Source organism: Cherax quadricarinatus, chromosome 41 (assembly GCF_038502225.1).
Source record: "Cherax quadricarinatus isolate ZL_2023a chromosome 41, ASM3850222v1, whole genome shotgun sequence".
Taxonomy (NCBI): domain Eukaryota; kingdom Metazoa; phylum Arthropoda; class Malacostraca; order Decapoda; family Parastacidae; genus Cherax; species Cherax quadricarinatus.
Genome location: NC_091332.1, coordinates 8,069,194 through 8,084,722, shown reverse-complemented (window position 1 = coordinate 8,084,722; position 15,529 = coordinate 8,069,194). Strand labels below are relative to the sequence as shown.

At 39.5% G+C, this 15,529-nt stretch overlaps 2 protein-coding genes across 2 annotated transcripts in view; one reads left to right on the top strand and one right to left on the bottom strand.

Annotated features, from left to right (window-relative positions):
- The window catches only part of LOC138853826 (uncharacterized), a 152,661-nt gene that overhangs the window by 83,312 nt on the left and 53,820 nt on the right, over positions 1-15,529 (bottom strand). The gene's annotated exons all lie outside the window — the stretch shown is intronic.
- Positions 809-15,505, top strand: LOC128695796 (vitellogenin-like). Its single transcript, XM_053786641.2, has 15 exons — positions 809-906; positions 2,957-3,193; positions 3,409-3,599; positions 4,733-5,821; positions 5,935-6,082; positions 6,262-8,007; positions 8,156-8,413; positions 8,763-8,926; positions 9,357-9,955; positions 10,376-10,748; positions 11,103-11,777; positions 11,883-12,410; positions 12,523-12,898; positions 13,012-13,289; positions 13,508-15,505. The coding sequence occupies exons 1-15, from the start codon at positions 852-854 to the stop codon at positions 14,513-14,515; spliced, it is 7,725 nt and encodes a 2,574-aa protein (XP_053642616.2). The 5' UTR covers positions 809-851; the 3' UTR covers positions 14,516-15,505.

The following is a 15,529-nucleotide window of genomic DNA, read 5'->3' as shown; positions in this document are numbered from 1 at the left end:
GCAGAAGATACTTGAAGACGATGTAATCAGTCCATCACCCTTAAAGTTTTGAGGTGGTCAGTCCCTCAGTCTGGAGAAGAGCATTGTTTCATACTATGGAACAATGCTCTTCTCCAGACTGAGGGACTGACCACCTCAAAACTTTAAGGGTGATGGACTGATTACATCGTCTTCAAGTATCTTCTGCTTCTATCAACTTTTCTGTACTTGACTGAAGAAGCCTACTGTGTAGGCGAAACGTTTCATAATAAAGATACCTAACTGTTGCATATGTGTCTTACGGAGAAATTATTGCTATAATTATCACAAGTAGCAGAGGAGGTTCTGCCACGTCTTATAAAGGCTGATTCAACCCTTGTTTATTGACTACTTATCATTCCTTACAGCTTACTTTTCCTGCATTCATTTGTATTAGAAGTTTTCTCAGTCTTATAAGCTGAAGTGATACTAACGAGTAGAAACTACATTTCAAGCAAACTAATGATGTTTACGCTCTCGTTGTACATCATAGTTTGAAGAGTTACAAAAACTGCTTGGGAAGACATGACAGTCATAAACATTGACCCTGATAAAGCCTAACACCACTGAGTTGAAAATACCATATGAACGCTAGCTGAAATATTTCCTCTTGACTCGCAGCTGCATTGCAAAACAGCCGAGTGCGCTGTAAATTAACGAATAACCTAGTTACCTCTTAACCTCACCATTACGCGACTTATTACTAAAAAGCGGACATGAAATTCATAATCATGAGATCATCAGGAAGAATGAAGTCTCGAACTTTGCGAGTATATAAGTGGGACGACGTGGAAGGATGATCAGCGGTGTTACTCGTGTTCGGTGAGAACATTATGAACACCTCTGCGGTTCTAAGCCTCCTCGTCCTGGTGGCAAGTACTGGTGCTGGTGAGTTTCCTCACAGTATATAATGTTACAGTAGATGGTGTGGGAATACCGTCCTGTTGTGCTGAGAAAGACACAAAACAAAGAGTAATTGGAAACTTTATCCTGATAAGGTCTCGCCAGCACAACAGATTCGAGATATTATAGAAGCAGGGGCGAGGAGAGGTCAGGTGCTAGGAGAGTCAAATGTTAGGAGAGCTCAGGTGTTAGGATATACTTGAGAAATTATTACAAATCTGCAAATTCTTACTAATACAGCTGTTCAATGAAGCCTCTCAAGACGCAACTATCAAGCAGAACTCCTAACACCGCTCCTTACCCTTCTCACACCTCACCTCTCACACCTCACCTCTCACACCTCACCTCACCTCACATCTCGCACCTGCCTATACAATCTCTTTTCCCCTGTTTTATTGACATGAAAAAGCCTAGTTGTAATAGGCATGGTAATAACAAAATGTTGTTAAGGATACTTCCGTACCGTCCAGGACATTTATGTAAGGCAACGTTTCGCCACGAGTGGCTCCTTCATCCCTAAGGAGCCACTCTTGTGCGAAACGTTTGCTCAAGTAAATGTCCTGTGTTGTACATGTGATAATGCCTCTCGTACAGGCTAGATAAATACTGTAAAACAAATATTGCCCAGTTGCTGCATTTGTCTCAAAATGTACTGACCATACATAGTAATAATAATAATAATAATTCTGTGAAGCTCTAAAGCCGTGAGGGTCACTCAGCTATAGCGTAGATAAATTAGACACATGTGCAACTCTTGGGTATCTTTATTGAGGAAACGTTTCGCCACACAGTGGCTTCATCAGTCCATACATAGGAGAAACTTGAAGAACAGGAGGAGAATGAGGTAATCAGTCCCTCAACCTTGAGTCGATGTGTTCAGTCCATCAATCTTGAGTAGAATACGGCAGATGAGCGGAGAAGCAGCTTATAAACCGTATGGCAGGAGAGGTGTAGCAGTCATAGGTAGTGTCACATTGTTCAATGTGGAAGTAGGTTGTGCCCTAATTCTTGGGCTTGCCTAATTCTTGGGCACAACCTACTTCCACATTGAACAAATGTGACACTACCTATGACTGCTACACCTCTCCTGCCATACGGTTTATAAGCTGCTTCTCCGCTCATCTGCCGTATTCTACTCAAGATTGATGGACTGAACACATCGACTCAAGGTTGAGGGACTGATTACCTCATTCTCCTCCTGTTCTTCAAGTTTCTCCTATGTATGGACTGATGAAGCCACTGTGTGGCGAAACGTTTCCTCAATAAAGATACCCAAGAGTTGCACATGTGTCTAATTTATCAACATGTCGGTTCTCTGAACCATTCATCTACAAAGCTATAGCGTAGCAAGCGTAGGGTAGCGTAGTTATAGCGTAGCAAACTGCTACGGTATAACTGGAGCAGACCAGTACCTTACTGTTTCATTACAGCTTCCAAGAAGACTTTACTAGTAAACATCCTGGATTAATTTTACCACGAAGGAATTTATATTGCAAAAATCGGTGACGTTATTATCGTCAAATTACTTTTAAGTTAAAAAGTTCGATCCGAAGAAAAAATTGTAAATTAAAAAAAATTGATTTTGATAACACAGCCTTGGCCGAAATGTGGCTATGGTCTGTTACTGATTAACCTTCGATGAGAAGAACAAAAAGTCACAATACTGCGACTGGAACAATACACAGTAACCCGGACAGAGGAGAAGAACCTTCGGACGACGTTCGGTCCAACATGGACCATTGACTAGATAATCTTCATTGCCTATATATTGGAGGGTTTGCTGAGTCAACTAATATACCTCTTACGTGAGTTGAAGTAGAGTGCTGGGGTTATCAGACACCGGGATGCCTTTCTGGGATTGCGCAGTAACTGCTACATCTTGTATGAGTATTTTAACTCGTAAACTGATTTATTTTTTAATATAATTTAATCTTCAAAATAATGCTATTTTTGCAGCATGTCAAACCTTCGATATATAAACAATAATGAACAAATATTAGATGTTAAATGCCACAATTAATTTCTATTTTCTCAGCGCCATATGAAGAAGTAACTACATGTTCCACGGAATGTCCCGTCGCAGGCTCACCGAAACTTTTCTACCAAGAAGGTAAAACTTACATATATGAGTACTCTGGGAAGTCCAAGATCCAGCTTAAAGGCGTAGATGGACAGACAGAGACGGAGTGGTCTGCACAAGTTGAACTCTCATGGATCACCCCTTGTGACATAGTCATCACTATGAAGGACTCTGAGAGAGACAGTGCCTCTGGTAAGTGTACAAATTATAGATGTATGACGCTGATACAACGTTGGTAGTGATTCTGCTGCTTCCGAATGTTTCAACAAAATGTACAAATTACTGTTTCTCTGTCACGTTTAGTCACCATATTATTATCAATTTATGTCTTAAATACTATAGCCCTCCTATGCTCATTTTTTTTCCACTGTTGTCGCTGGATGTACTAGCTGTTTGTATCCTTCCAGTCCCAGACGCTGCCAGGTTCCTGGAGAGGTACCCACTGGTGGTGGCTGTGGTCGACGGCAGAGTTCAGCATGTGTGTAGTCATCCTGACGACGATACCTGGTCCATCAATATTAAGAAAGGCATCGCCTCGACCTTCCAGAACTCACTCCCTTCTAATTCCACTGTCAATTCAGGACAGAATATTACCGAGGTGAGACTATAATAACCTTCTATAATTAGAAAATTGTTAAAGAAATGGAGTCGAAATACAGAAGTGACACCAGAAACAGTAGAGACGTAGATACAACGTAATCAGTCCTCCAGCCTGGAGAAAAAAGTATGTTTGAGGTGATCAGTCCCTCAGCCTGAAGACGATGTGTTCAATCTATCAATCTTAATAAAAGTACTGCATACGAGCAGAGATGAACCTTTATTGTGCACGTTGCCACAATAAAGATACCCAAGTGTAGCACAGGTGTCACAATCATCAACTTGTCGGTTTTCTTAATCATTTATATAATAATACCTATCAGTCACAGCAACATTTTGGGATCTTGATACAGAGAATCCTTCAGTGCTTGCCTAACCAATTGGCTTGACCTACCTCCACTAATGAATTTTGTCTACCAGTGACGCCGCCTCCAACTGCTTCACCTCACCTGTCTCCAATACGCTGTTCTTTTAACAAGATTAATGGAATGAGGGACTGATTACCTTAAACTCCTCATCCTACACTGTTCTCTGTAGTGGAATGATATATATATATATATATAATATATATATATATATATATATATATATATATATATATATATATATATATATATATATATATTATATATACTATATATACATAATTATATATATATATACATATAATATATATATATACATATATATATATATAATGTATATATGTATATATATATATATATTTATATATATATATATATATATATATATATAAATAATATATAATATATATATATATATATATATATATATATATATATATATATATATATATATATATATATATATATATATATATATATATAGAGAGAGAGAGAGAGAGAGAGAGAGAGAGAGGTACCACCTCTAGAACTGTCATAGGGACAATCATCCTCAGAGAAAAGAATAAATGTGGGTGTCTATAATGTAATTACGCTTATATATAGCCAACAGTCAATAATACCATTAATGCTACGATATGTATTTTTACATGAACTCGTTATTACATTTGATATTGCTGTAATGTTTTAAAAATGTGAAGAAATAATAATAATTTTTACTATAATTTACAAAAAAAAAATATGTTCTGTTTTGCCGAATTTGTTTCAACAGATAGATGTGGTAGGAAGGTGTCCAACGAGGTATGAAGTAGAGAATCATGGAGACAGAGTTATTATGTGGAAGGAGAAGAATCACCGACTGTGCAAGGAAAGTTACCCCACCCCTGCTGAGACCCAGGTTCCCTGGCTCAGAGGTCCTCTGCCTCTGGAAGAGTCTAAGAGTAAGTGTAAACAAGAAATTAGAGATGGAATCTACTCCACCATCACTTGTGAGGATAAGAAAGTAGTCCGGCCCAGTTATGGATTCTATCAGTATGTTGAAGCCAAACAGGAGTCAACCCTGAAATATCTATCCGAATCCAGTGAACGTTCACCTAATATTCCTCAAGGTAACATGATCCGCAAGAGTCTCAAGTATGACTATGATACACCTAAGAAAGACCCGTCCATGGTAGCCCAGTTGGATCAGCTCATGAGGCAGGTCTGTGAGAAGACCAGAGATATTGTTGAACGTGATGCTGCTGCTTTGGTAGCCAGGGCAGCACAGCTGTTGCGTATGGTGCCCGAAGAGGTAGTGGAACGAACCTTGGAAAAAATTCGCTGTGGTCAATACTGTCAAGATCCAAAGAAGCTGGAAGAACTTTTCTTGGATGCTGTTAGCTTCGTCCACGAGTCTGGTGCAGTAAAAGTTATGGTGAAGGAGCTGGTGAGCGAACGTTCCACAAGTAGTCGTGTTGTCCTCTATACTACTGCTTTCTACCTCCTTCCTCGTCCATGTATCCACGCCATGATGGCGTTAAAACCATTGTTTGAATCCACCCGGCCTCTAGCAATGCCCACTCTGGCTGCTGCTTCTATGGTAAATACTTATTGTCGTCACAATCATAACTGCCATGAGCAAGCACCGGTCAGAAGCCTAGTTGAAGCTCTAGGTAATAAACTAAGAAGACAGTGTTCCGCTTCTAACGACGAACATACTGTAAAAGCTGCCCTAACAACACTTAAGGCTCTGGGTAACATGGGTGTGATGACCCAAGAGGTCACCACATCTGTCCTCAGGTGTATGGAGACTGAAGGAGTTGAGAAGAGGATCCGTGTGGCTGCGGCACAAGCCTTCAGACAAACAAAATGTCATCGCTCTGTAAGTAGCATTTCAGCATAATTGAAAATTACACAATGTTAAAAAAAAACTGTATATTAATAACACTCTAACATGCGTAATATGAATTAATTTTGTATTTTTTGTGCTTGCAGGTAACCGAACAACTAGTCAGTATAGCTGTGCATCCTGCAAAAGATACAGAAATTCGCATTTCATCTTATCTTATGGCAGTTAGGTGTGCTAAACGAAAAGATTTAGAAAATATTGTTGCCTCTATATCCAGGGAAGACAACACACAAGGTAAGACTTTAACATCGTGTCTTTAATCTCCATAGTCGTATTCTTCTTGTTCTAAAGTTTAAAATTTTGTTCGAGAAAGTATTTTTAATATATAAACGAAATACACGTACCATATATTTTCTTACAAAACCTAGAGTGGCAAAGTCTGCAGTTAATGAAATGCCTCTGATAAATTTCAGTTCGTGGGTTCGTACTGAGTCACCTGTTGAACCTCCAAGACACCAACACACCACACAAGGAACACCTCCGACATATGCTGACGAACGTTCTCATTCCAAGAGATTTTAAGATAGACATTAGGAAATATTCTCGCAACATAGACCTTTCATATTTCTCACCTTCAGCGGGTGTTGGTGCTGGCCTGGAGTCCAACATCATCTACGCTCCAGGATCCTTCATCCCTCGATCTATTGACTTCAACCTCACTGCTGCTTTAGAGGGAATCTCAATGAACATAGGCGAGGTTGGTGCACGATTTGAAGGCCTAGATCCATTTATTGAGAAACTGTTTGGCCCAGAAAGTTACTTCCAGAAAGCTAGTTATGAACAAATATTCAGTGAAATGACATCATTGTTTCATGAAAAGAAAAACAAATTCCTAGAACATTTCCATGGAGACTTCAAACATAAAAGATCAATTGATATGTCTACATTGTCCAACTTCTTCCATAATCTCTACAGTGATGAATCAAGATTAGCCAAGGCTGATGTTTTTGCTCGCTTTATGGGCCAGGAGATAAGTTTTGCCTCATTAGCTGGAGACTTGACGGACATCAGTGCTGACAGATTTATAGAAGCCTTTTTCTCTTACTTCAGTGACATCGCCGATCAAATGAAGCACTTAAACATCAATTCTGCCAGAACTGCTCAATTGCACTTGGACTATTATTTCCCCACCATCCAGGGCACTCCATTCAAGCTTAAGATGGACGGAACAGCTGTTTTAGGAATGCAGATTGAGGGAAATCTCAACCTTATAAATATGATAGCTAACTGGAAAAAAGGTGAGAGTATCTTGAAGCTTGTTCCCAGTTTGTCTGTGGAGGTTGATGGCTTCGTTGGTTATGACTGTCATATCTCTAAGACAGGCCTCGAAATGAAAAATACGATCTCCAGTAGCAATGGTGTCTCCTTTATGGTGAGACCAAAGAACAATAATGAACTAGAACTTGAACTGGACATCCCAGCCAAGATGGACTTCATTGATATAGAGAGTAAAATTCACTTTATAAAAGAGGTAAAAGGAAAACCTGAAACAACTGTCTCAGTTTCACCATCAAGTGAGGACGAAGTCACACATCAGTCTTGTTCCAACTCACTTGAGTCAAGTATTGGTATTAAACTTTGCTACAAATTCAATTTCTTCGACATACTCCGTAGCAACAGTTTCCTACAAGGTACGCCATTTGTTGCAAAGTTATCCTTAGAGAAAGTTGATCCCTCAGTGAAAGGATATATCGTGAGAACAGCAATTCAGGGTGATAGCAATAGAAAATTGATTAAAATGAAGCTAGAAGTGCCTGGAGCCACTACTGCAAGGGACGTTGAAACCGTTGTGTCCTATACCAAAGAAGAAGATTCCTACAAGATTTCAGCAGAGCTGGGATTCTCTGACGTTAGCAGCAATTTCGGTGCCCACTTTACCAACAAGGTAAACCAGAAAGGTGTCCAGGCTTTTGCTAAATACAAGTCTAGTGATACAGAAATATTCCACGCAATAAAAGCAGATATTATGGCCAGGTCAACAACAGAGAACATGGAATACCACGTAACAATGTACGTCAGCAGAAGCGAAGATTTCTCCCCTCAGTCTCAAGTGATCGAGTGGAAATTTAGCAAGAGAAATAATGGCCCTGAAATATCACTGGATATTTTAGCAAAGACAAAGAATGCATGGAAAAGTTACATTGACCTGAACCTAGATGGTAAGTGTAATTTGCAAGTTAACCAGTTTTGTAGAATAATTATCCAGTGGAAATTAGCAAATTCCTATAGATTTCAGTTTAACAAATTTACAAAACGTTTTCCTATAAAAAATAAATATAAAGTATATAATCCATGACTGTTATACAGGTGGAGTGGACCTGAGGTACGCTTCACACTCCCGCGTGCCTCTACCAAGAAAGCTACGCAAATTTGAGTTCCACACCGGCTTGGGAGGCTGGAAGGTCATATCATTTGTCCGTCAGACATCAGAGTCTGGCGACAAGGTTGAATTTTCTTCTGCCTTCAAGATAGCTCGCAGGAATGAAGACTTTATCTTTCTTGAGGCCACCCACACTACACAAGGAAGACTCTACACGGACTTTGTTTGCATGATAACAGCTAAAGGCATAGTATTTTTCTAATTTCTGTAGCCAAATTTCAAATATATTAGAACATTTATATATTATTTATACTATTTTAAAGGTTTCTCGTGTCTGGTATCATTAACGCAGAATTATTAAGATTATTATTATTATTATAATCAAGGGGGAAGCGCTAAACCCGGAGGATTATACAGCGCCTGGGGGGGGGGATATGTGGAAGGCATTCAGGCTTAATTCGGGGAACTGGAGCACAGATCCAATTCCCTAAATCAAGAGCCCCTCACCAACATCAAGGAACCTTCCTTGAGGGGAGAATTATTAAGAGGGATAAATGTTTTTTGTGTGTTCTAATTTAAATATCATCACTTCAGTGAAAATGGGCCGCGCTGAGTACAAAGCAGTTTCCAGTATCTACTATGAATATGGGAAGAAGGGAGTATCTTTACAAGTAATTAGTTCTGAAGATAATGTGAAGGTGGCTGACCTTGAAGCTGTCCATGATTGCTCTGGCCAGTCCTGTAGCACTAAAGTTATGGTAAGTTGTTATTGTTATTACCATTACAGTGGTAGTAAGTTTACTCTGCTATAAATAAAATTTCTGCAAGTTTTCGTTACTTGATATTTAATTTTAAAGTGACAGTAAACTGACGTTATTGAAATTTATCGCAAAACAAAAATGGTAGCAGTTTGTACTACTCTTTCTGTTCAACACTTGCACTAAATTTTACACTGGTTACACTTCTTCATATTTAACACTAGAATTTGGAACCTAATTCTCAGGAATAGATTTTTTTTAACTGATTTTTCATGTAAGACGGTTTTTCACTGGGACTATAAAAACTATTAGCTGCAATCCTTTCTTCTCTAATTTAGTACCGTATTTTGAATGTTTAGGCCTCCTAAAGTCAATATCATGCAAACACTGCGATCAATCTTAACAGATTCCTTACGCTTTTGTTTACCAGGTAGACGTCCCGAAGTACACCAGAGTCATAAAATTTGATTGTAACAGAATAGAGCAGGGGCAAGATCGCTACATGGTCAGAGCTGCTTTAAATCATGGAGAGCGCATGTTGCTTCGAGCTCATGGACCAGTAACAGCTATGCTCTCCTCAGATATGACAAAGCTTGAAACTCATATTAAACTTATTACAATAACTAATGAAGAACTTAAGATATCTTCCAATTTTGTTTTTGCTAAGAACCAGCATGTTTTGTCAGTGGAACTTAGCACGCGAGAGCTAGTCTTTGCGGCTGAATGGAAAATAAAATTTAGTTCCTCTCAAGGAACTACGATTGGAATAAAGTTCCAGCTTCCAGCTTTGGTAGATAAGAAACTTGATGCCATTATCAGCGACAAGCTGATCCATGTTAGTTTCGACATTCAGTTTTTACCGAAGAGTTCGTCTCCTCGCAGAATAAAAGCGTTTACTGACATAGACTTCGAAAACAAGAAGTGGATGGCTGACTTCGCTTGGGATGCTGACCGTGTCCAGCGTAAAAAGATCATTCTTGACACTAACGTGATTAGCAATTCATCCAACCCAGGACGATTTTCCATTTAGTAAGTAACTTTGGTCCCTCCTGTTTGATAATATAATTATATAGATAATGCCATTACTACCTATAGGACATGTACTGTAATAATATAAGTGTAACAACAGTATGACGGCTGGTGATCATATTCGCATGCTCCCACACCTCTAGGTGCCAGTGTCAGTTGGAACCAGGATTCCTTTCAGGCAGGACATCTACTTGGCAGACACATACAACCATAGATAATATACCGATACCAGAGCAAAGGACGTCTATTATTCCAGCCCTTTATACTCCCCACTTTACCTCACAACAGTTATTGCTATATTCGCACAAAAAAAATGCTGAACTCTTGTTGGATAACAGTTTTGAAGAATTTTCTCAATAATATTAATTAAATAAAAAATAGATTAAATAAAGTGTGAAAGGTGCAACTTTTAATTTTCAGTGGCAATGTCAAGTGCATGAATGAGATGTACCACGTCAAACTTGATATAGAGGCAGAAAATCTACGACAATACCGCTATGGAGAGAATGGCTTCAACCTGGAGTTAACGTCACCACAGAGGAGCTTGGAATGGAAGTTAAACACCAACGTTGAATCCAGGTCCGCGAAAGTAGATATGAATCTTCAATGCAAGTTCCAGGATGACAGGGAATACAGGTTGACAAGTGTTGTGGATATTGAAAAGCTTGGTAGTCCATACAGCTACAAGCTGGAGTCTGAGATGAGCTTCACATCACCAGGAGGACAGGAGACTACAGTTCACGCTGAGGCGAAACACCAAGTTACTTCAGAGGAACGTGAAATATATTATAAGGTGAGTTATTTCTTATTTTGTTTAAATATCTTTAATTGAGAACCGTTTAAGGGTTTACTGAAATTATGTAAAGAAGATAATTATTTAAGTGGTATGTGAATTTATTTATCTTATCCCTTACGCTTGATTTAATTTTCCCATAACTTATTTATACATGTATTTTTAACGTGACATCATTTACATTAATTTTTATTTAAATCATATTCTGAAATCATTTGCAAATTGTGACATCATTTACACTGCTTCTGACATCATGCACATTGATTGTTGCATTGTACACATTAACGGTGATACATATATTGTGTTACAATGAATATTAATAGTTGGAAAATAAAGAATTGCATTGCTTCACAGGCAAGTGTAAGGACTCCTGCTTTGAGAAAACCTCTTGTGCTGGAGATGTCATCAGTTAGCCAAGAGTTATCCTACAGTTTGAAAGCCCTGACGGAGAGGGACTCCCCTGCCACCATGATCAACTGGGAAATGAAACTTTATCCTGAAGGAGGAGTTGAAAAGTTTGTGTCATCCGTGGATATGAATGCTCTTCGTGATTTCCTCAAGTCCGCTCTTGAGATTGTGGCCGTAGAAGGTGAGGAATATTCTCCCGGAAGTGGAAAATATGGAAAAGGCAAATATGGATTCCACTACCACAAGCCTACACCATCCTCCTACTCTATGAAAATTGAGTCTCCATCCCGCACTCTGGAGGGTGAAGCTGAGTATTCTCCTTCAAGGTCAAGTTTCAAGTTCTATCCTGACAGTGACAAAAGTGAGGCCAAATATGAAATCACTGGAGAATCTTCACACAACTACTGGGATCAGGTATCGAAGTACGAAGGCCGATTGAGTCACCCAGGTATGTCCAAGGATATCAGAGTTAAGGTTGAACATTCATACAGTGGACAGACCATGCGAGGCTCACTAGAGCTGGACATCTTCCCCGACACAGAAGACAAAATTACAGGCACGCTAAAGTCAACCATGATCGCCAACAACACTGTCAGAAATGAAGCATCACTAACTACCAGGGTAAGTTTTAATCGCCAGTTGTCTCCAATAATAAGTATTTGTACTATAAATAATTGCATACTCCAGCATATTTTTTTTTAAATTACTGAAATATGATTTTTACAGATACTGAGAGTGCACCCCAAAGTCACCGTAATGGCAGCTTATTCTCAAAATACGACTGGCATTGATGTGCAGTTCCAGAAGTCTCCCTCTTCACCTGTATCCTTCCAAGTGTCGGCCCTGTACGACCGAATTTTCACTGGAGATGCAACAATGACTTTCCGTGTGATTAACGAGGAAGACGCTGTGGTGGACATAGCTGGTGTGATGGGGCCAGAAAAAGATCCTGAGTGTAACGGCGTCAACATCAAGGGTGTGGCTTACGCTTCTCCCCTCGGAAGTTATGATATTCACTCCAAACTTTGTAGATCATTTTTCTTCGAACTGATTACTAAGAAACAAGAAAGTCAAAAGGAATTCATAACGAAACTTGGCCTGCAATATCCGAACAGAGCTGAGATTAGCTTATCGGAAAGTAACCTGGATCAACCGTGGAGAAACGCAATAGCAATGGCCCGTGTCAAACTTCCCTCTCCTACTGTTGCTGAAGTTCACTTCGTTTACGAATCTGAAAATATGCACACGGTGAAGGTAATATCTATATATTCGTATATATACTGGAATTTTTAAGTCTTGATTTTAGATTTGCTTCAAAGTGTGTGTGAACTTGTTTTAATTTACAGCATTGTGTGTGTAATTGCAGGGCGCTTTGAAGGAAGACTGGGAGATAGTGATGGAGTCTGCTCACTCATGGGCTGACAGTGTGTCTAGATATCTGGAGGAACAAGCACAGCAACAAGGCACTACCTTCCCTAACCCAGAGATCGAAACACTTCTCGAAGAAGTCAAAAATGATCTTAGGGAAATATATCATGATCTGATTTATAAAGAAATCACCCCACATTATGAGGCTTTCCGTGAATTCCTAAGGCGTCCGCCAGCTTCGTACGTTATACAATTTTCTTCAAGCATCCTCTCAGGTATAGCCAAGATGCAGAGAGACCTAAGAAGTCGTCTTCTCCATGAGGTTCTAGCTTGGCAAGAAGAGTTTAAGGATATCAAAGAGTGCATAATTGACTGTAAGTTTATTTTCATTTAGTATATATTTAAGGATTTACTTAATTCATCATGAGATGATAGTCTAAAGCGAAACCATTTTTTACACATGAAATACGGGATATTATATCAACAGTTTTGGTGAAGGCTGCGCGTTGTGTGGAGACCGGTGAGATTCCAGAGCCAGTGCGTCGCCTACTGGAACAGCTGCAAGAAACTAGGATATTCAGAATGTTTAAGAGGGACGTCGACTCCTTTATTCGGCGATACCCGGAGAAGTACGAGGCCATTCAGGAGATGGTGGCCAAGGTCAAGGATACCCTCCAGGAAGATTTTGAGAAAATTCTCATTAGGAACTCAAAGATTCAAGTTGTTGAAAATACGATCGAGTGGATTCTTAAAGACCTCAGCAAAGTTAGTAGTATTTTGTAGTCATTACTTTAGCCAGATTTATGACTAATATGCAGTTTTAGAGGTGCTGAGACATTAAACAGATAAACTAAGTTCTTGTAGGTTAATTCATTCCTAAAAAAAGTATATAATTTAAACAGGTTCCATACAAGTCTCTGACATTTTGTGTACGCACAATCTGTTAATCAAATTATAAATCTTATTTTCTTTTATCCTTTCAGGAAAACATGATTGCCAATAAGGTGGAGGAGTATATTAGTGAAATCATTCAGGACGTTATCTGGGGTGTTGGTGTGGAAACAAATGAAAGCGAAATGAAATTCAAAATGCACTTACATGAGCCATTTTATTCTTTGATTCAATTTCTGAAGGAGGTTCGCTTAAATCCTGTCTATTACTTTGAAAAACTGGCCTTGGTTTATGACCGCCTCATTCCCTTGCCCGTCAACAATATAATCTGGGCATACTACACGTTGCTGCCCCGCCATATGACAGAGTTGCTGCCTCCTTACAACCGCACAGCCATGGTTGTCAGTGACACAGAGATCCTTACCTTTGATGGAGCTCTACTCCGTGCACCTCGTTCACCGTGTCAGGTTGTCTTGGCTGTATATGCCAACAACAAGCTTACCATGGCCCATCCACAACCATCAGCCCCACCACAGATCACCTTCTCTACTGGCTCCACTACCGTCACTGTTAAGCCAGACTTCCGTGTTAACGTTAACGGACAAGAGATAAACAGACAACGAACAACTACAGGTAATGTCTTTATTCAAAAAAAACCCCGAGAAGTCACTGTAACATCACCCTTCATGACAGTCCGAGTATTTCGCGAAGAACGTGTGGTATCCGTGAACGTAACTGGCTGGACCTACGGCCGCATTGCAGGTCTTCTGGGTACCTATGATGGTGAAATCGGTAACGACTGGTTTACACCATCGGGAAGGAACGCTTCCAGCCTCCAGGAACTGGTGTCATCTTGGCAAGAGGACAAACAGTGCCAGACTCCTCCCATTTCTCCTTTCAAGTATAACAATGTATTAACAGAAAAAGTTATTCACTGCAAGACACTACTGGGAATTTGCACCAAATGCATCCCAGTGGTTCCTCTAAAGTCCTTCATCAAAATATGTGAGGCTGCCAGCCATCCCTGCGATGTAGCTCAAGCCTACCGCGTAATTTGCTCCAACAATGCTGTAGAAGTGATGGTGCCCCTTAGCTGCTGACAGTCATGCAGTGCATGTTCAACAGTGACATGCCCATGATAATTGCATTAATTGTATTTAATAAGAGATTTTATTTCAGTTATAATCTTTGTGTATGGCAGTCAGACTTTCGCAAAGAATATAACACTTATTGTGTCATCCTTCATTTCTTTTTAATCACGCAAGTAGATCATCTCGAATGGAGGAAGAGTGTTATAACTAACTTATATACTGTATCTACTGCCTGGGTAGTAAATTCTAGAGATGTGACAACCTGATTTGGATTGCCACAACAAATATGACGAGCAGGAGGCAAAGCCCATATATGGGACCCTGTCGCTCTGATGGAAGAAATTCCCGAGTAGTATGAAATATAAATTTTATATTGATGTAATAGTGGTGATGTTGATTGATCCTTTAACCTCAAGTTTATAGGTGAGACGAAATCTAAAATCGTGTCTGGAGTATTAGTTTCTTTCCCGTCTAGTGCAGTGTCGGTGCACTGGTGAATCTGTGTACAAACGCCATTTAATCATAGAAACTGATGACATCAGTTATGTAAAACAACCACAGTGAAAAACAGTCAAAAGATCCACTCAGTACTGTCGAGCAAACGTTTATCACCAGAGACTCAGAGAGTGAAGCAAAAGTTAGAGTACAAGTGTTGTGCGCCTAGCTGAAGAATGCGCCGCCTGACATACTTGATGTGTTTATAACGTTACAGGTTTATATGTCACTACGTTACTCAGTCTTCAGCTATACATGCAACCCATTCTTTTTCTTTCATTTTTGTCTCACTCATTTAATTATGAACCTTTTGACTCTCTTCAGAGTGGATGTCCTACACACACACATACATACATACATACACACACACACATACACACATACACACACACACTAACACACACACACACACACACACACACACACACACACACACACACACACACACACACACACACACACACACACACACACACACACACACACACACATATATATATGTCGTATATATATATATATATATATATA

Bases quoted from the DNA above. Each gene is read 5' to 3' on its own strand.
- LOC128695796 (XM_053786641.2), top strand. From the start codon at position 852: ATGAACACCTCTGCGGTTCTAAGCCTCCTCGTCCTGGTGGCAAGTACT. The intron at 3,194-3,408 runs GTAAGTGTACAA...GTATCCTTCCAG, and splicing joins TGAGAGAGACAGTGCCTCTG to TCCCAGACGCTGCCAGGTTC. The intron at 8,414-8,762 runs GCATAGTATTTT...TCATCACTTCAG, and splicing joins TTGCATGATAACAGCTAAAG to TGAAAATGGGCCGCGCTGAG.